The 20,962-nt window shown below is 43.3% G+C and overlaps 1 protein-coding gene across 1 annotated transcript; it reads left to right on the plus strand.

Annotated features, from left to right (window-relative positions):
- Positions 1-14,675: 14,675 nt before the first annotated feature.
- Positions 14,676-15,605, plus strand: LOC103300976 (olfactory receptor 7A10-like). Its single transcript, XM_008157893.2, has one exon. The coding sequence runs from the start codon at positions 14,682-14,684 to the stop codon at positions 15,603-15,605; it is 924 nt and encodes a 307-aa protein (XP_008156115.2). The 5' UTR covers positions 14,676-14,681.
- The last annotated feature ends 5,357 nt before the right edge of the window (positions 15,606-20,962 follow it).

A 20,962-nucleotide genomic window follows, 5' to 3' on the forward strand; every position in this document is an offset into this window, starting at 1 on the left:
AAGAAAGAAAGAAAGAAAGAAAGAAAGAGGAGAGAAAGAAAGAAAGAAGGAAAGAAAGGAAAGAAAGAGAGAAAAGAAAGAAAGAAAGAAAGAAAGAAAGAAAGAAAGAAAGAAAGAAAGAAAGAAAGAAAGAAAAAGAAAGAAAAGAAAGAGAGAACGCATGCCACGGGAGCAAGATGGAAAACTCAATGTTCTGTAAACAAATCTTGAAAGTGACACTCACCACCTTGATCTTACTCTACTGTTAGAAGTGAGTCATGAGGCCTTGCCCACACTCAAGAAGAGGGCATTATACAAGGATACCAGGAGACAGGGATCATGAGGGCTGTTTTGTAGTCTGTCCACTGATTTTCCCCTTCTTAGTATATGGTTCCACCAGCAGCTCAGTTGTCCAGGCCCCAGGTGTGGGTTTCATTCTGTCCATAAGCATTCTAACCTTGCTCCAAATGGCCCTTCTGATATCATCTCCTTCCTTCATCCTGTCTTGGCCTTTCTTCTCTTCTTGGAAGCTCAATCCCACCTCAGAACATTTGCACCTGCTTTCCCTCTGCCTGGAACTCTCTCACCCCAGACATCTGCATGTCTCCTCCTTCAGGGTGTTTCATAGGCAGCTGTCCAGGTGTCAGCTGGGACTACAGTCTCATCTGAAGGCTGGATCATATAAGCACCTACTGCTTTCCAGCTCTAGCTTTAACATGAACTCTTTCAATATGCATTCTTGATTTGCTATTTAATCCTGTGCAGTAAAGAGTTAACTTAGAGGGCTTGGGTGCTTTAATACTGCACCTTCCAAAGGAAGGCCTGTTTGCAGGATGCCCTTGTATTGTTCCTGGGAGGTCATCTTTAAGGACCTGGAGTGTCCTGCCTGATAAAAGTGTCTGGATACCTTAGACCTTAGACCATGCCAGAGAGTCATTCTCACAATGTGACTCATGGTAGAGGCCTTGGACCACCATGAACCATTAGCTTGTCCTCTGAATAGGCTGAAGTCAGCCACATGAGTGGTCAGCCAAACCCATGTGAACATCTCCCAGTAAAAACCCTGGATATCAAGGCTCAGGTGGGTTTCCCTGGTTGGAAATACTCAGTGTAGGTTGTCACACATCATTGCTTGGGGTGTTCACAGCTGGGACTGTACTGGGAGAAGATACCTGCAAGCTCATGCCTAGTATCCCCTGAGTCTCACCCATGTGCCTTTTTTTTTTTTTTTTTTTTGCTGATTTTAATCTGTATCCTTTCCCTGTAATAAATTGTGACCAGGAGTATAACTGCTTTTCTAGGTTATGAGTCTGAGTGATTCATTCACCCCCAACGAAAGCCGGCATTCCCCCAGCCCACCTCTTTTGAGATCTTTATCGCCCTTTTCACTGAATGTATATCCTTACTCATTTGTTATTTCCTGTATCTCTCCTGAACAGAATGGGAAGCTGGAACCTTGTCGACAACTCTCATGAGAGCAGAAGACCGGAGTGGTCAGTGGTCAGGTCCTAACTCTGCCACTGTCTGGCAGTGTGGTCCTGGGTGAGCAACCTCGCCTATCTGTGCTCTAGTTCCCCTATCTGTAAAACAGGAACACAAGCACGAGATCCTCTTTCATAGACCATCGGGAGAGGGATGGGCTGGTTTATTAAAGCCCAGAAAGTACAAGCTTCTAAGTGTTGATCGCTCCCCAGTAGCCAGAGCTCAGTTCAGGACAACGAAGTTCAGACGACCCTTCTGAGGCCTTTGACATGGAGAGGCAGGAGGGAACCAGAGATGCCCAGATGGTGGACAGCAGGACAGGAGAATTTCCAGGAAGGGCTGGAAGTCTGCCCTGTGGCTCTGGTTCCACACAGAGCCTGCCAAGGCTATTTGGAACTCTCCTGGGAGCCAGGCCCCTGGTCACCACAGCAGAGGAGGTCCTGGGAAGTGGCAGAGCTCAGTAGGAAGAAAAGGGCAGGGAAAACCAAATTCTACAGTCTGGGCTCCTAGGGAGACATGTGTGGGGAGAACTGGGATGTGGAGGGTCAGAATAGCTGGAACTGTGGCAATGGGTGGGTGCTGGAAGGCTTTTCTGGGAAGCAGCCATTCTGGCCTGGCTTGGGAGGATGCCGCCCTTCTTCTGGATCCCCTGGAAATCCCTCTGGGCTTCTGGACACAGCCCTACACATCCCTATGGGGACTGTCCCCCTCCCCACCCCTGCTTCTAGCCTCTTTACCATAAGGCTTTCAGGGTTGCTCATGCCATATATTTTCAGGACAAAGGAATCAGAAGCACATATTCTGAGTCTAAGGAGCAGTATTTCTGGAAACAAGACTGAAAGGAAGAGAACAGAGCCAGAGGGGAGTACTGGGGTGTGAACTTGAGAGGCAACGGGAGGAGGTGCCTGGCTCTGAGCAGGCTCTGCCCCTCAGAATATCCCCACCACCAAAGCTCTCACATCAGGGCCAGGCCTTGGCTGGGGATGAAGCCACTGTGGACTCATATGCAACCTGGGCACCTCACTCTGCCTCTCTGGGCCTCAGTGTTCTTCCTAGTGACTCAGGTGCTCAGATCAAAATACTACAGTCATGTGTTTCTCTATCTCTGTCCCTCTCTAGCCACTCCCCCTTTCCTCACCCCAGTGCCAACTTCAGAAAACTCTGAGGGCTCTGCTTTCAAAATCCATCCAGAATTCACCCACTTTTCACCTCCTTCATAGCCCCACCCTGGAACAGTCTCATTATTTCCCACTTGGAACAGTGCAGTAACCTCTGCCCTGGTCTTTCAGCCCCCAGTCCACACCCGCTACAGGCTGTTACCCCAACAGTGGCCAGAGGGCAACCTCTTCTCAAGAACCCTTGGTGACTCCAATCTCACTCAATACCAAATTCGAAGACCTCCTCGTGACCCACAAGGCTCTACATGTCTTGCCCTGTTCCTCCCTGACATTATCTCCTCCCACTGTCCCCTCGCTATTTCCTCCAGCCCCACTGGCTTCCTACTGACCCTGTCTTTCTTGCTTATGTTGAGTGGTGGATATACACAAGCATCTGAGATTGTGTGTGTGTGTGTGTGTGTGTGTGTGTGTGTGTGTGTGTGTGTGCCTTCATTTAATTGTTCCTCATAATTCACAGATTCCATATTTGAGAACTCATCTACTTGCACAGTGAAGTTGGTCTGGAATAGGTGCTCTCACCTTTTAATGTGCACAATTGAGGCAGGATAATTACTTGTGTTGGGTATTGTCAGTGTTCAGCAGCATCCTTCAGATGGGTGATAAAATAGTGATACTTTTGAGTTATTTTATTCCTGGCAAGGTTGCATATGTCTTTGGATTTGTTGCCCATTTACTTTTTTTGTTTGAATCTGTACTACAAAGACCCATCTCTTATCAGTTTGAGCTTTGAGCAGATCAGCAAACTCCTTCAGGCCCCATTTCTGCAATGGGAAGAAAATTCATAATAATACTACCTCATAGAATGAATGTTTCTAAAAATTAGATCAGACAATTCTTACAAAATGATAAGCTCATGACATGTGTCATAACAATATCTAAATGTATCTCTTATAATTTATAGACATTTTATTAGGCACAAATTTCATCTCTTAACTTGTGATATAAGGATAACAGCCCTAATTTTTGACAAATATGTTAGGAAGCCAAAGAGTATGGTTCCCAGGATTGCACCTCAAAGGAACACAGTTCTGCCTTGTTGAAGAAGAGAATAGCAATTTTCCAGAGATATCTGGTCTATGTCCCACCCCAAATCAGACTTTGAAGAAAACATGAAGTCAGAGGTGGGATAACGTTAGACCTCCAGAAAGCCTGTGAGATCAAGACAAGGAGCCATAAAATCTAAGTACACTTGGCTTCTATCCTGGTCTCTTGGGATCAGAGAATCATTAGGAAAAATTTCCTTTCTGTTTATTCCAAGTGACCCAGGGGGAAATCACCTGCTTAGTAGTTGGAATGACATGATGAAAATGTGCCTGATGATCAGATATAGAGAGAGCTGTAAATATCTCTCCTGTGGAGTCCCTAAGCTTGTATAACTTTGGTAGACAGGACATGGTTGTTGCTTTTTATTCCAAAGCTGGCTCAGGAACTGATGCTTCACTCCTTCCTGCTATCTCGTGTGGTGATAGAGCTTTAGTCTCCATCATCAACCATCCAGGGAGGAGTTCCACACGGAGACCTTCCTCTCAGAGACCCATCCAGGTGAGTCTGGGAGGCCAGTATGTACATCAGGAAAGGGTCAGAGAGGATGGAACCTGAGAACTTTGCCTGAGTCACTGTGACCCTAATCATCCTAGCCCAGAGACGAGATATCTCTGTTTGTACTCTAGATTAAGTAACTAATGTGTAATTAATTTAGTTAATACACTAAGAAATATGTGTTTGTTTGAATCTGTACTACAAAGACCTTAGTTTACAATTAAGTTATGGGAATGGATGTTCAGTTGGATGACATTATAGAATGAGTGAGATGCATAAAATGATTGCTGTAAAATGAGAACACATCTGAGAAGTTTTGTTGTTCGGGAGAAGAAAATAGAATATTAGGTGTGGATGACAGTGCAGTGGAGGGAGAGTGTTTATATTACATTTCAAAGATGGGGTGTGTTTGCGCATGTTTTGTATTTACTGAAAAGACCTGACCAGTCAGAGAGATGGAACCTTATAGAACAGTTCATGAGACAGTCATTGCAGTATCTCCTCTCACACGGGGTATTCACATGAAAAAATATGATTTAATAAGGCTAAAGAGGAATGCTAAATAGTGATACTTTTGAGTTATTTTATTCCTGGCAAGGTTGCATATGTCTTTGGATTTGTTGCCCATTTACTTTTTCTGTTAGAACAAGTGGCAGGAATTCTTACCCTACTCTCAGCCTTTACCCCAGCGGTCATGTTCTGTCTACTTTTAATGAGAAATTCTGGCATGCACTCAGGGAATATAAATTGAGGACTCACCAACTTCTAGGCAAAGATACAGGGTACTGAGAAAAAAGTCATTATAGTTATAAAGATGGAGAAATAGAGGTCACCCATTATTCCTTAAATCTTAATGCCACAGAGGCAGCACAGTCAGTTTACATTTTAAGCAGTGAGGACTTCACTGTAACAGCTAACGGGGAAGATGGGGGAAGGTGATATCACCAAATATAGTTAAAATTTTACTTCCACTTCATGTGTGTTTTTAGCATGAAATACCCTTACCCAAACAAAGTTAATGAGTAAAGAATCTTAAACTCAGTTCTGTCTAACAAGTTTTATTGAACAAACGTCTACATTAGAATCCTATAGTTGCTGTAAAGTATTCTCACACTAGTTGCTTAAAACAAACATATGCTCATACAGACTGAATGTCATAAGCTTGAAATGAGTCTCAGTAGTTAATATCAACATGTGTATAGGGCTGGGGTCCTTCTAGAGCAGGTGTGGATAATGTCCATCCTGCAGGCCTTAGGAGGCTATTGAAATCATTTGATCTTGCTCTGCCAAGGCATTAGGGATGAGTTAATTAAATGTTTGACCAAATATAGCAAGCTAATTATTAAGTTGATAATTTTATATGGCCATGATATGATGTTATAAATATTCAAATGGCCCTTGACAGAAAAAGGTTCCCCACCCCTATTTAGAGGCTCAGGGGAAGATCTGTTTCTTTCTAATGACTAGTGTGGCTGGCCACCTGCATTCCTTGGCACATGTTCCTTCCTCCATCTTTAAGCCAGCTTGGTAGCATTTTCAAAATCTCTCTGAGATCAACTCCTTTGTCTCTTTATCATTTCCAGAACCACTGTAGTTACCTTAGTCCTACCTGGATGAGCCAGACTCTTCCTCCATCTTAAAGTAGCCCATTCCGAAGCCTGTTCCATCTGCTACCCTAATCCTCCTCTTGCTATAAAATATATCATATTCGTGTGCTTGGCGGTGGGAGTAACAAGAGGGAAATGTGCTTGAGGACCAGGTACAGGAATTTCTAAAAATCTTCTCATCTCCTGTCTCCCATCATGTGTAAACTTAGGTTGGGAGGGCATGGTTATTTGTCACTATTATTGGTTTGTTTGGAGCCCAAACTCTGGCTGGGGACTGATGCTGCACACCTTCCTGCTGTCTTGCCTGTGAACAGAACTTTAGTCTCTATCATTATCTATTCAGGGAGGAGTTCAGACGTCCCAACAATGACTTTCCTCTCATAGATCTTATCCAGGTGAGTTCAATAACACAGCTGAACCTGCAAGATAGAGAGGGTCATAGAGAATGGAAAACAGGAACATTTACCTGTTGTCACCTGAGAGTCCATTCTACTTAACCCAGAGGCAAGAGATTGATGTTTGTTTGCTTGATTAATTAACGTATTTATTTCAATGCCTACATAAGAATTCACAGTGTGACTGCTACTCACATCTTTGATAGTATTATCTTTGATAGTATTGTCTTTGATAGTATTGTCTTTATCATTAAATTAGTGGCCCAGTGCATGAAATTCATGCATGGGGCAGTGGTGGGGGGGGGGGCGTCCCTCAGTCTGGCCTGCACCCTCTCCAATCTGGGACCCCTCAGGGATTGAGCCTAAACCAGCAGTTGGACATCCCTCTCGAAATCTGGGACTGCTGGCTCCTAATTGCTCACCTGCCTGCCTGCCTGATTGCCCCTAACCACTCTGCCTGCCAGTCTGCTCGCCCCCAACTTCCCCCCTCTGCCAGCCTGCTCACCCCCAACTGCCCCCCTGCCAGCCTGCTTGCCCCCAACTGCCCCCCATGCTAGCCTGCTCACTCCCAATGGCCCCCCCACAGCCTGATCACCCCCAATGCCCCCCCAATGGCCTGATCATCCACAACTGCCCTCCCTTCTTGGCCTCTAACTATCTCTACCTCGGCCCTGCTACCATGGTTTTGTCCAGAGAATGTCTGGAAGGTCTCCCAGTCTAATTAGCATATTACCCTTTTATTAGTATAGATAGAGGCCTGGTGCACAGGTGGGGGCTGGCTGGTTTGCCCTGAAGGGTGTCCTGGATTAGGGTGGGGGTTCCCTTGGGGGGTGGGGCAGCCTGGGCGAGTGGTCTGTGATGGTTTGCAGGCTGGCCATGCCCTCATTGAGGTGGGGGTCCCCACTGGGGACAGTGCTGGCCTGGGCAAGGGGCTGGGGCAGTTTGGAGGCCAGCCATGCCACCATGGGGTGAGGGTCCCAGCTAGTGGGAGATGGCCAGTCTGGGTGAGGGCTATTTTCAGGCTGGCCACATCCCTTTCAGGGTGGTACTCCCCGCTGGGTTGCCTGGCCAGCCTGAGAGAGGGGCTGAGGGCTGTTTTCAGGCTGGCCATGTCCCCCAGTGGGAACCCTCACCCTGATGGTGGCGTGGCCAGCCTGAGTGAAGGGCTGAGGGCCGTTTGCAGGCCCTTCCCTTGGCAGCCAGCCCCGGCAACCCAAGCCTCCTGCATGCTCAGGCTGGCTCCTTGGCCTCTGCCCATAGGCCCCTCCTTCAGCAGCTGGCTAGGGCAGGCAGGAAGCTTGTGTCACCCCTGGCCAAGCTTCCTCCATTGCTGAGGCCAACCCAAGCTTCCCGCTTGCTCAGGCCTGCTCCATGGCTGCCACCCACAGGCCCCTCCTTTGGCAGCTGGCCCAGTCTGGTGGGAAGCTTGGCTTCTTCCATCACCAGGGGTAACCCAAGCCTCCTGCCCTCTCGGGCTGGCTCCGTGGCAGCCATCATCTTTGTCCCGCTAATTTGCATATTCCCCCTGATTGGCTGTGGGTGTCACAGAGTGATGGTCAATTACCATATTTCTCTCTTATTAGTATAGATTGCTATCACACCCGGCTGGCATGCCTCAGTGGTTGAGTGTCCAACTATAAACCAAGAGGTCACAGTTAATTTCCTGGTCAGGGCACATGCCCAGGTTGTAGTTTCAATCCCAAGTAAGTGGCATGCAGGAGGAGGAAGCCCATTAATGTTTCTCTGTCATCACTGATGTTTCTATTTCTTTCTCTCTCTCCCTTCCTGAATATATTTCCTATAATTAACAAATATTTCATAGTGAGGGACTAAATGACAGTTCATAAATTGTGATGTAAGGTTGAAATGCCAATTGTTTTGACTAATGTGTCATGAAGCCCAGTGTGTAACACCCAAAGTTTACATCAAAGGAATTTAGTTCTGCCCCTTATTGAAAAGAAAAAATAGCAATTTTATGAAGACATCAGAGCCTTTGTCCTTAACACAAGTCAATATTTATAGAGTTGAGTTTTCTAACCAACACTAGAAATACCTTAAATCAGGGTTGGGAGAAGTTGCTGAAAGCAAACAGATTTCATGAGGAAGAACTAGTAGACACTGGATTAACTTGACTTCTAAGCTGGCCTTTTGGGAACAGAATCTGCAGGAAAATATTCCCTTCACTCCAGACCCACAGGGAAATCAGATGATTAGGAGTTGGAGTAACAAAATAGAAATGTACCTAATGAGCAGACATAGAGAGCTGTAAATATCACCTCCGCTCTAGTCTCTCAGCAGGTGGGAGCTTGAGATGGATGGGATCTGGTTGTTGCTTTTGGAATCCTAAGTTTGTCTAGGAGACCTGTGCTTGCCTCCTTCCTGCTGTCTTGTCTGGGCAGAGAGCTTCAGTCTCCATCATCAACCATCCAGGAGGTTGGACTTTCCCATGGAGACCTTCCCCTCAGAGTTCCCAAACAGGTGAGTCCAGAGGTGCAGTAGGTACTACAGGAAAGGGTCAGAGAGAGTCAAAGCCAAGCACATGTACCTGAGGTCTCTTGACAGGCATCAGCCTGTGCTTGTTTGCTTGATTAGTTTGTGTGCTAAAAGGAGAAGTGAGCATCGATCTCAGCAACACATGGGTAATTGTTGACAATTAACTGATGGAAACCCAATTAGAGGTGGCAATGGGAGGCATAGAATATTTCAAGTAAAATTAGAACATATACAATGAGTTTTGCAACCAAAGGAAGTAGGAACATACAGTGCTAGGTATGGAAGCATGTTCCGTAAAGTGAGGGCAGTTCTTCTTTGTTTTTATCATGGGATCTATTCAACTTTGTTTCCATACTTCCTCTGGAGGAGGAAGATCCAGATCCAATCTATTTCTTGTAAATATTACCTTGGAACAATATTTCATAAGACATGCATTTCACAGTATATCCTTTCACTCTGGTTATTTAATTCACACGAAAAAGAATTTATTTGATAAGTAAAAGGAGGTATGCTAAATAGCTTAACTTTGCAATTTCTTCATTACCTGTGACCTGAATATATTTGTGGGTTAGTTATTCATTTGCTTTCTCTCTTGTAAATTGTCTGTACAAGTTTTGACATTTGTGTTGTGGGGTCAGAGTGTTTTTATTCCTGTTTTTCATTGCATTCCTTTAAACAAGAAAGTGGAGGTTTGTTTTTCCCCCCACTCACTTTGCTGTTTGTTATTGAGTACCTTCATGTATGTAAATGTGGGGAATTGTGAGTGTTTATTAATAGTGTGGGATCAAATCTGTCACTCAGTCATATTGTATTCTCACCATTTCTTTTTTGTTTTTCACTTTTCTTACTGAAAAAAAAATTTAGCTGCTAATTTTATATTCTTCACTTTGGAATCCTTGCTATAAAACAAAAGTGAAAAGTGAATGTTCTGAGTATAGTTGGTACTAATATATCACCCTACACACATATTGCCAACTTGTTTCACATCTCCTTATTGTTCCTTTGGCCTTTGTTGTTAGCTCTATTTCCAAAATTTGCATCATCTTCTACTGTCCTCTGGAAGGCATTCTTTTTTATATTTGACTATAGACAACCTTTACCTTCCATTTGCATACTTGAATTCATTTATTTTTATATAAGAAGAAATTATAACTTAGACACTGCTTTCTTCCTGATTTTAAAAGCCCTTCTATAATATTCTTTTGTTTGCAAGTCTGTGGAATTTTAATCTGGAATTAGTGGACTATGTTGATATTATTGACTTATTATTATCTTCTGTCTTTATATAGATCATTTTGATTCTAACTTCATTTTGTTTCATACAATTGTTTTGTAACCACTACACTTAACCTAATATTATTCTTACTGATAATCTTTATTCCATACATTCTTAAGTTTTTTTTAAAAAATGTGTCTTCCTATGTTATGCACATATACACAGTCATATGCTTTTTTACAAATGCACAAATAGCATCTGTGCCCATCAGAAATTCTCTTTATGTGTTGACAGTCTTTTTTCCATGTGCCCACTCTTCCTTATTACTCAGCAATACTTTATGGTCTTCCCTCCAATCAACTAGTGTGATGCCAATTCATTATTACCATGTGCACATAATATTTTAAGAAGTGGCTGCACTATTCACACTTTGAAAGCCTTCCATATATTTTCTCAACACATTGCTATTAGAATAATTATACAAAAACATTCTGAGATTGTTACATTAAAACTCTGCTTCTCCACCAGAGGTAGTATTGTTTTCCAGGGGACATTGAGCAAAGTCCAGAGACATTTTGTCTGTCACTTGGGAGGTGTAGATAGAATCCAGTGATGCGCTGGAGAGACCACACCACAGACAATGATCTGGCTCAGAATGTCAATGGTGCAGAGATTGAGAAACCACGACTTAAAGAATATATGTACTTGTAATAGCCGTCTTCAGATTGGTTTCCCAATGTTGTAACACGTTATAGTTCTTCCAGAAAAGAAAAAAAGAGTACCCCTTTGCTACTTGTTTGAAAGTTCCAATCCCAGTCAATGTGACACCTTTTTAAGTTTTTACCCAGGTTTGCAGGTCTGAAAAAAATTCTTTGTTGTTTCCCAAACTTTTTCTGAGTTTGATCAGTCGTATATTTGCTGGTCTTTTAAATTTGAAAATTATTGTTATGTGCTCTTATTGTTCCATTATTAGCATTTAAAATATTTTTAAAAATTATTATGGTTGGGGAGGTAGAAGAGGGTAAAGGGGAGATAAATGGTGATGAAAGGAGGCTTGACTTTGGGCCCTGAGCACACAATACAAAATACAGATGATCTAATATAGAATTCTAAACCTGAAACCTATATACTTTTATTGATTGTCACCCCAATAAATTCAATAAAATTTTAAAAATAAAAAATATTATTTTTCAATTGACTTTCTTTGATCATAAAATGTTTACATTTTATTTAGTTAAATATGTCAGTTTTATTACTTTTGAGGGTCCTAACTTAATTACAATGATTTGGCCCATCCAATAAACATTAATATGCAGTTTTCTCTATGTTCACCTAAAAGTGATTGGATACTCTTACAGTGAGTAGGCAATCCCTTTGATTTTTTGTAACATGACTGGTATAGGGGATCAACTTCATTTTTTCCCAAGAAAATATTTATTCTTCCAGGTTTATTCAACAACTTAATTTTTTCAAAAATATTGAATTGCAACCTTACCTTATGTTAATATATACTGAGCCCCAAATTCTTGATTTATTCAACAAATAATAACAGAGCATCTGTTACTTGCCTCTATTTCTAGGAACATTATAGATTATCTTCTACTAGAGGCATGGTGCATGGATTCATGCACTGGTGGGATCCCTCAGCCTGGCCTGTGCCCTCTCACAATCTGGGACCTTATGGGGGATGTTGCACTGACAGTTTCAGCTCGATCCCTGCAGGCCAGGCAGAGGGACCCCACCAGTGCATGAATCGATGCACTGGGCCTCTAGATCTTTGGTGAATCTCTTCCCACTCTCCCCCCCACCCCTTTTCCCTCTGAGATTCATCAGTCTGTTCCATATTTCCATGCCTATGCATTAGCATGTGCCCCCATAGCTGCAGTGCGCATCATAGCTGCTGGTTAAATAGTCGAATGTTTGGTCAAATGGTCGCTTAGACTTTTATAGATATAGATGTCTATGTCTTTGCCAATTAATTACTAATCTATATTGGTGTCACTAAATTATTGCTATTTTACACCTTGTTTCTGTTACTTTTTGATGCTCAGCTCAATTTTCTTTAATTGATTTCAGTTGCTTTGAAATCACTGTTTAACCAGGTTTCATTCTCCCTGTCATTCCTTTAATTTCATAACTTCACATTTACTTAAACATGTTCCTAGTTAAATGCACATATATTCACAGAAATTTGTGTAAAAACAAAGGCAAACAAAGGTGAATTCTTGCTTGTTTGGATTTGGCACAGTGAAGTCAGAGTACAATGAAATAAATGTTTGCATGACAAGGTGCTCAGGCTACATTATATGAAGAAAGTAACTCAGTGTAGAAGGATGGTCCTTAGGGCATGTGCAGGATTGATTGATTATGTCCTGGAGGCCTTTGCATGTTACATGAAGATTGGAACCAGAATTAGACTGTGCCAATTGATTTGTCAAAAATGAGGTCAAAACCCGAACTCCAAGAAAAACAATGATGCCACATAAAAAAAAATGAGAAAGGGACTTATCTCATCTGCCATCAACTACATAAAAACCTACTGTAACTGGATAAACAACGGATCCATGCTTCCTGACACTACTTGAGCCAATTAAGCAGAGACAGGGTTGAATCATATATGAGCATTTATTCCAGGACTGCAGATAGTATGGGAGAGCAGCAGGTCATCCACAAAAATCTGCTCTGCACCCCACTATAAACCAGTTGCTTATATTGTGTAAAAGTACAAAGATTACATGTGGAAGTAGCCAAAGGTTATGCCCAATGGGAGTTAACAGGTAAGCAGGCTGGAGATTTGAAAGGCCTGCAGGTATGCAAAAGAGCTGGGGATCTTCAAAGGGCTTAGTGATATTCAAGGGCTGGGGTCTTCAAAGGGCTGGTGGCTCTGGTTTCTGCAACAAAGTTGTTGATCTTTCCATAATAATAGGCAGCACAAAATGGGAGGATGGGCTGCATCTCCAGGTGAGTTCTCAGGTCCCCTGTGTGTAACTGCCAGCCAGGTTACAATGTGCCTTCTTTAATCAGAACAAAACAGTCATGGTTAACAGTTCATGATTAATATTTCTTACAATTCTAGCTGGTCCCCCAACCTTCTATTTCTGCCCCTATCACTACTGGTCAAATAAATACAGAAGAGGCACAGGAAAAACCGGTTTTCTGCTTAATGTTAAAAATATTCAACCTGTGTTGTTTTTGTACATTTCCTTTTGTGAGCTATTGGTTTATTTTTTGGTAATTTTTCACTTGGGGTAGTCAATCTGTAAGTTGTTTCATACCATATATTTATAACTACCTCTGTCTTTTGGAGAAATTTATTTTTTTCTTCTTTATTATTTTTGCTTGGCCTCAAGGGGGTGTTATTAGGGTTGGAAAGCTGCTAGAATCCAAAGAAGACTTTGCTTCCTCATCATCTCTCAGGGACCAGCTGAGCTCATTACTCCTCTTTTCTTCCTCATGTGCATTTTATTTCTGTCTCTCCCACTATGTTTATTTAACATATTGTTTATGTTTCTTTAAATACAGGGCAGAGAAGGGACATAGCCATATGAAACTTCAAGCGTATTTGTCCATGGGAGGCTTATGAAATGAATATCTAAGTACTGTTCCTAAGTTCTTTTTGGAAAAGACACTTGATCTGGATAGCTTGACTGTATTTGCTCCTAGACTACACAGTGTGGGATGGAGTGAGAAAGACATGGAAATAACACAGATGAAGAGGCCAGTGTGTGTGTGTGTGTGTGTGTGTGTGTGTGTGTTTGCCTTATAAACTGAGAGAAGTACACAGAACAGAGGTACCTGGACTCTATTCCAATGTGACTTTAGTAGCAAAAGAAGGTACTAAGGAGGATATTCTTTTTTATTCATTGGATGCTTTTGCAACCAGATGAATAAAGTGCAACATTTACACAGTGGGCACAAGACATCCTGTACGACTTGAAGTTTCAACAACAACATGCAGGCTACCGTGTTCTTACTGTTCTCTGACACAATCTCTCACTTTCTCTGTCTTGCTCATTCCCCTGGATACACTGAGTCATTGTGAGCATTGGTTTTTCTAAATCAACCATCTTCTCAGGGTCTTTGCACTGGCCGTTCCATTTTGTCTGCCAAGAACTTCCCCCTTAGTCCTCAGCTTATTATTCTTTGATGTATCTATTAAACTGTTGCCTGTTGGCAAGTCTTGGCTAAACTCTGTAAAAACAGCAACAACAAACAAACACCCTCTACCCACTCTCTCCATTTAATGTGATTTTCTCTTCTTTATAACATCTGTACCATTGGCTATGTTATATTATCATTTTTATTTGATTAAATTCTTTCTTCATACTTAATTTGTAGAGTCTTTTATTTTAAAGCATTCCCATACTCTGAACAGTGCCATGGACATAGTCTATAGTCAACATACAGAGTGACCCAAAAAATATATACACACTGTACAAGCTGATAGGTCAATTTTGAAAATAAAATGTATTTTGATAAATCCTGCCTTTATAATTATTCAAAGTGTGGGTTACATTTTTGGGAAACCCTATATATTCCTCAAATGAATGAAAGATATCATCAATAAAACAGCAATATACATTATGTTTGAAGAATTGATTAATGGAAAAAGAAAATTCTAATGAGAAATGGCAACAAGGTTGACTTAATGGGAACCAGATCATACACCAAATAGGGAAATTATTTTCTTGATTCTAAAATGTAAATGTGTCATTTATTCTCAGTTGCTAATGTTTGCTAATGTGAAAATTTGTTTTTCATTTTTCTATTTTCTGCTAGTCACCTCTGACACATGGAACCAGGCAATGATACGCAGATTTCAGAATTCCTTCTTATGGGACTTTCACAGGCACCGGAACAACAGTCCCTCATATTTGGGCTTTTCCTCTCCATGTACCTGGTCACTGTGTTTGGAAACCTGCTCATCATCCTGGCCGTCAGCTCAGACTCCCACCTCCACACACCCATGTACTTCTTCCTCTCCAACCTGTCCTTGGTAGACATCTGTTTCACCTCCACCACCGTCCCAAAGATGCTGGTGAACATCCAGACACAGAGCAGAGTCATCACCTATGAAGGCTGCATCACCCAGATTTATTTTTATACACTTTTTATAGTGTTGGACAACTTTATCCTGACTGTAATGGCCTATGACCGGTTTGTAGCCATCTGCCACCCCCTGCACTACATGATCATCATGAACCCCCGGCTCTGTGGACTGCTGGTACTGGTGTCCTGGATCACGAGTTTCCTAAATTCCTTGCTACATAGCTTAATGGTGTTGAAGCTGTCCTTCTGCTCAGATTTAGAAATCCCCCACTTTTTCTGTGAACTTAATCAGGTGGTTCAACTTGCCTGTTCTGACACCTTTCTTAACAACATTATGATATATTTTTTAATTGTGCTACTCGGTGGTGGTCCCTTTGCTGGGATCCTTTACTCATACTCTAAGATAGTGTCCTGTATTGGTGGAATCCCATCAGCTCAGGGGAAGTATAAAGCATTTTCTACTTGTGTGTCTCACCTCTCAGTTGTCTCCTTATTTTATGGTACAAGCCTAGGAGTTTATCTCACCTCTGCTGCTACCCATAATGCACACTCAAGTGCAATAGCCTCGGTGATGTACACGGTGGTCACACCCATGCTGAACCCCTTCATCTACAGTCTGAGGAACAATGACATAAAGAGGGCCCTGGAAAGACTCTTTGGCAGGTAAGCTTTTCAAGGGCCAACTGTACTAGGCTGAAGAAGTGACCATGAATGAAGGGTTCAAAGCCTCAGAGCCCTATTATTTTCTGAAACAAATTAAAAAACATTATTGATTTTTTACAGAGAGGAAGGGAGAGGGATAGAGAGTTAGAAATATCAATGAGAGAGAAACATCGATCTGCTGCCTCTTGCACACCCCCTACTGGGGATTTGCCCACAACCAAAGTACATGCCCTTGACCGGAATCAAACCTGGGACCTTTCAGTCTGCAGGCTGACGCTCTATCCACTGAGCCAAACTAGTTAGGGTTTCTGAAACAAATTAATCCAATGCTTTGACCATACATAATTGGAAAGTCTCATGAGTTAACATGAATTACTTTAGAATAATTTATTCTCTTATGGCATATATCATTCAAAGTAATATTTCTATCATTTCCTTGAAAGGATAGTCACGAATTATACTCTCTTATGGACATAAGTACATTTGGGTATTAAGGGTATTTACATAATTTTGTAGAGGAAAATCTGAGATCACAGTTTTCATGATGCACATCTAATCATTAAAGTGTGGATAGGATGTCTATGTGTATGGGTTCTTATTCACTGGGTGAAAAATTACCTGGAGAGTTTTATGTGTGTGTTTTTTTTAACTATTTTTCTGCTTCTGCTCAAAGCCTTTCAATATGTCCCCTACAAATGTGCTTTTTTCTAGTGCTCTGAGTTAAATATCTCCCCTTTTCTAAACCTTTCCAAATCCACCAAAGGGACAGTGAGTGAACAATCTCCATGTCATACAATATATGTGTGAATGAAGCTTATGTAATACACGTTTTCTCCACAAGTCACATCACAGCCTTCCTGCACTTAGAAACACTAAAAGTGGGTACCAATTTCAACAGTGAAATCACCAACAGAAAGCACAAAACTGTTTAGCATGTGACACTACATAGACTATGAAAACTACACATTTATAGTATCAGAGCTGAAACAAGAAGGCAGAGTCTTGCCTTGTTGGACCTCAGATTAGAAGTGGCCAGTAAGCAATCCAGATTGTTCTCTTCTCTGTGCATGTCTGAGAATGACCACTGAGTTCTCACCAGTATTGATTTTGGGTTACAAATACGTGTTTGCAAGTACCAATAGGTGAGTTCTCAAATATGGAATCTCTGAATAATGAGGAATGACAGAAGAAATGCACACACAAACATACAGAATCTCAAGTGTGTGTGTGTGTGTGTGTGTGTGTGTGTGTGTGTGTGTGTCTACCACTCAACATAAGCAACAATGACAGGAATAGTAGGAAGACAGTGGGGTTGGAGGAAATAGTGAGGGGACAGTGGGAGGAGATGATGGCAGGGAGGAACATAGCAGGACATGTAGAGCCTTGTGGGTCACAAGCAGGTCTTTGATTTTTGTTTTGGGACCAGAGTTTGTCCTCTGGCCACTGTTGGGGGAAGAGCCTGTGTGTATGTGTGTGTGTGTGGGGCGGGGTAGGGGGTAGTGGAGTGGAGCTAAAAGGTCAGGGAAGAAGTGACTAAACTGTTCCAAGTAGAAGATAACGGGGATGATCCAGGGTAAGGTCATGGAGGAGGTTAAAAGTGGGTGGATTCTGGATGGATTTTGAAAGTAGAACCCCCAGGGTTTGCTGATGCTGGGGTTTTGGTGGGGGGTGGGTGTGGGATTAAAGAGCAACAGAGATAGAGAGAGATACAGATGACTCTAGGATTTTGACTTGAGCACCTGGGCCACTAGAAAAGCACTGAACACCACAGAGGCAGAGAGAGGTGCCCAGGTTCCACATGGGTCCACAGTGGCTTCATCCCCAGCCAAGGCCTGGCCCTGATGTGAGAGCTCTGGTGGTGTGGATATCACGAGGCGCAGAGCCTGCTCAAAACCAGGCACCTTCTTTCGTTGCCTCTCAAGTCCACATCCCAGTACTTCCCCTCTGGTTCTGTTCTCTTCCTTTCAGTCTTGTTTCCAGAACTCCTGCTCCCTGGAGACTCAGACCATGTGCTTCTGAACATGTTGTCCTGAACTCATATGGCATGAGCACCCACGAAAGCCTTATGTGGAAGAGGCTGGAAGCAGGGGTGGGGAGAAGGACTTTCCTCCCTGCAGGGGGGTGGGGGGGGGTGGGGGTGGGTAGGGCTGTGTCTAGAAGCCCAGGAATATCTCCAGGGCATCCAGGAGAGCGGAAGCATCCTCATAGGCCAGGCCAGAATGGCTGCTTCCCAGGGCAGCCTTCCTTTGGGGTCCTGTGGTGCCCAATCCCAGCCTTGGCTCCAGCTACTCTGACACTCCATTTCCCAGTTCTTCCCACACATTTCTCCTAGAAGTCATGATTGTAGCATTTGGTTTTCCTCACCCACTCCTCCCTACCCAACTCTGCCACTCCCCGGGACCTCCTTCCCAGTGGCTCCATGGGCCTGGATACCCAGGGAGTCTCAAATAGCCCCAGCAGGCTCTGTGTGGGACCAGAGCCACAGGGCAGATGTACAGCCCTTCCTGTAACTTTTCCTGTCCTCCTTTCCACCATCTGTGCATCTCTGGGTCCCTCCTGTCTCTCGATGTCAAAGGCCTCAGAGGGGTCGTCTTAACTCATTTGTCCTTACAAATATGTGTTCAATACCTGAGTACTGAAACCTGCTCTAGTTACTGCTTTTCTAGGTTATATGTCCAGACAAAGACCAATATCTGGAAGCTAGTGCTTATAGAGGCCTTTTTGGGCCTTAATAAATCAGCCCATCCATCTCCCGATGGTCTATGAAGGAGGGACTTATGTTCCTGTTCCTGTAAAAAGATAGGGAGACTGGAGCAAAGACAGGTGAGGTTGTTCATCCAGGGCCACACCGCCAGACAGTGGACTACAAATAAGTGTTTGCAAGTACCAGTAGGTGAGTTCTCAAATATGGAATCTGTGAATAATGAGGAATGACAGAACAAATGAAAAACTTAGGACCTGACCCCTGATTACTCTGATCTTCCGCTATCATGAAAGCTGTAGACAAGGTTCCAGCTTTCAATTCTGCCCTGATGAGGGATACAAGAAATAGCAAATGACCAAGAATATACCATTCAGTGACAAGGGCAATGAAGATCTCAAAAGAGGAGGACTAGGGGAATGCCAGCATTGGTTGGGGGTGAATGAATCACTCAGACTCCTAACCTAGAAAAGCTGTTATACTCCTGGTCACAATTTATTACAGGGAAAGGATACAGATTAAAATCGCAAAGAAAAAGTCATATGGGTGGGACTCAGGGGATACCAGGAATGTGCATCCAGGTGTCTTTTCTGAGTGCAGTCACAACTGTCAACTCTCCCAGCGATTATGTGTGGCAACCTGCACTGAATATTTCAGGGAAACTCACCTGAGCCTTGATGTCTGGGGTTTTTACTTGGAGTTGTTCACATGGGCTTGGCTGACCACTCATGTGGCTGAACTCAGCCTATTCAGAGGACAAGCTAATAGTGCATGGTGACCCAAGGCCTTCATCATGAGTCACACTGTAAGCATGCTTCTCTGGTGTGGTCTAAAGTCTAAGGCATACAGATACTCTTATCAGACAAGACCCTCCAGGTCCTTAAGATGACCTCCCAGGAGCAAGGCAAGAGCATCATGTAGGCCTTCCTTTGGAAGGTGCAGGATCAAAGTACTCCAAACCCTCTAAGTTAGTTCTTTATGGCACAGGAGTAAATAGTGCAACAGGAATGCACATTGAAAGAGTTCATGTTAAAGCTAGAGCTGGAATGAAGTGGGTGCTTCCCTGATACAGCCTTCAGATGAGACTTCAGCCTATGGCAATACCTGTACAGCAGCCCATGAAAGACCATGAAGGAGCAGCCATGCAGATGTCTGGGGTGAAAGAGTTCCAGGCAGAGGGATCAGAGAGTGTCAAGATGGGACTGAGATCCCAAGAAGAGAAGAAAGGCCAAGAGGGGGTGGAGGAAGGTGATATCAGAAAGGCCATTTGGAACAAGGTTAGAATGCCTTATGGACAGGATGACAACCCCATTTGGGGCCTGAACAACTGAGCTGCTGGTGGAACCATATTCAAAGAATGGAAAAAATCAGAGGAAAGACTCCAAGACAGCCCCCATGGCCCCTGGTATCCATGTGTAATGCCCTCTTCTTGAGTGTGGGCAGGCCTCACGACTCACTTCTAACAATAGATTAAGACAAAGGTGGTGAGATGTCACTTTCAATATTTGGTTAGAAAGATTGAGATTTCCATCTTGCACCCATGGTGTGCACTCTCTCTCGGTGTCTCTCTCTTCCCCCGTTCCCTCTCTCTATTTCTTGCTCTGGTAAAACCACCTGCCAGATTTTGAACCTCCCTGAGGAAAGATCCTTGTGGTGAGGAGCTGAGAGCTGCCTACTAAACAGTCAGCAAGGAACTGAATCCTGCCAACAACACCTGAGTGAACTTGGGAATGACCCTTCCCTCATCAAGCCCTCAGCTGACAATCTGGCCCATTAGTGACCCTGAAGCAAAGAAAGCAGAGAAACCATACCTCATTCCTTACTCTCAAAAACTTTGAGATCATAAGTATTTGCTGTTATTTTAAGCCCTTATATTTGGGGGCAATTTGTTGCCCATCGGTAAATTGCTAATTCCACAGATTTGGCCAGAGATTCAGTGGTGAATCAGGAGTTATAGTATTTGCCAGGTTGAAATAAAATTGTAATAGACATCTGCTTTGGGCTGTCTTCTCCAAACTGCAGAGCCTCAGATAAGGATTAAGTGCAGGTCCATCATTAGAAGTGTATCTTACAAAGCATGAGTAGAGGAGGAGAAGGGAAGTGAGATGTAGGCAGTATATACTGATTTTGAATGAGCACATTTCTGTGGTGGGCACCTGGGGCTCAGTCCCTCCAGGGGCCTCTGGCAGTGCAGAGGACACACGCTTGAGGAGTGAGGGAGCTGGGGTACTGATCCACCAAAAGTGATGGACGTCATTCCCAGGGATGCAAACCCCTTATCAACTCTGACCATGCATGTTTATCTTTTATTAGGTAGGATACTAGAGGCCTGGTGCACAAAATTTGGGACCCCTCCCGCAATCTGGGACCACTGGCTCTTAACCACTCACCTGCCTGCCTGCCTGCCTGATCACCCCTAACCACTTCTGCCTGCCTGCCTGATGCCCCTAACTGCCTCTGCCTGCCAGCCTGATCACCACCCCTAACCACTCTGCCTGCCTGCATGATCGCCCCTAACCACCTCTGCCTCGGCCCCTGCCATCGTGGCTTTGTCCAGAAGGATGTCTGGAAGATGTCCAGTCTACCCAGTCTAGTTAGCATATTACCTTTTTATTAGTATAGATAGTAAATTGATCCTATAATCAAAGAGAACAGAACTG

The sequence above is a fragment of the Eptesicus fuscus genome, chromosome 6 (assembly GCF_027574615.1).
Source record: "Eptesicus fuscus isolate TK198812 chromosome 6, DD_ASM_mEF_20220401, whole genome shotgun sequence".
Classification (NCBI taxonomy): domain Eukaryota; kingdom Metazoa; phylum Chordata; class Mammalia; order Chiroptera; family Vespertilionidae; genus Eptesicus; species Eptesicus fuscus.

Excerpts from the sequence above, each read along its gene's own strand:
- LOC103300976 (XM_008157893.2), top strand. The coding sequence starts at position 14,682 with ATGGAACCAGGCAATGATACGCAGATTTCAGAATTCCTTCTTATGGGA.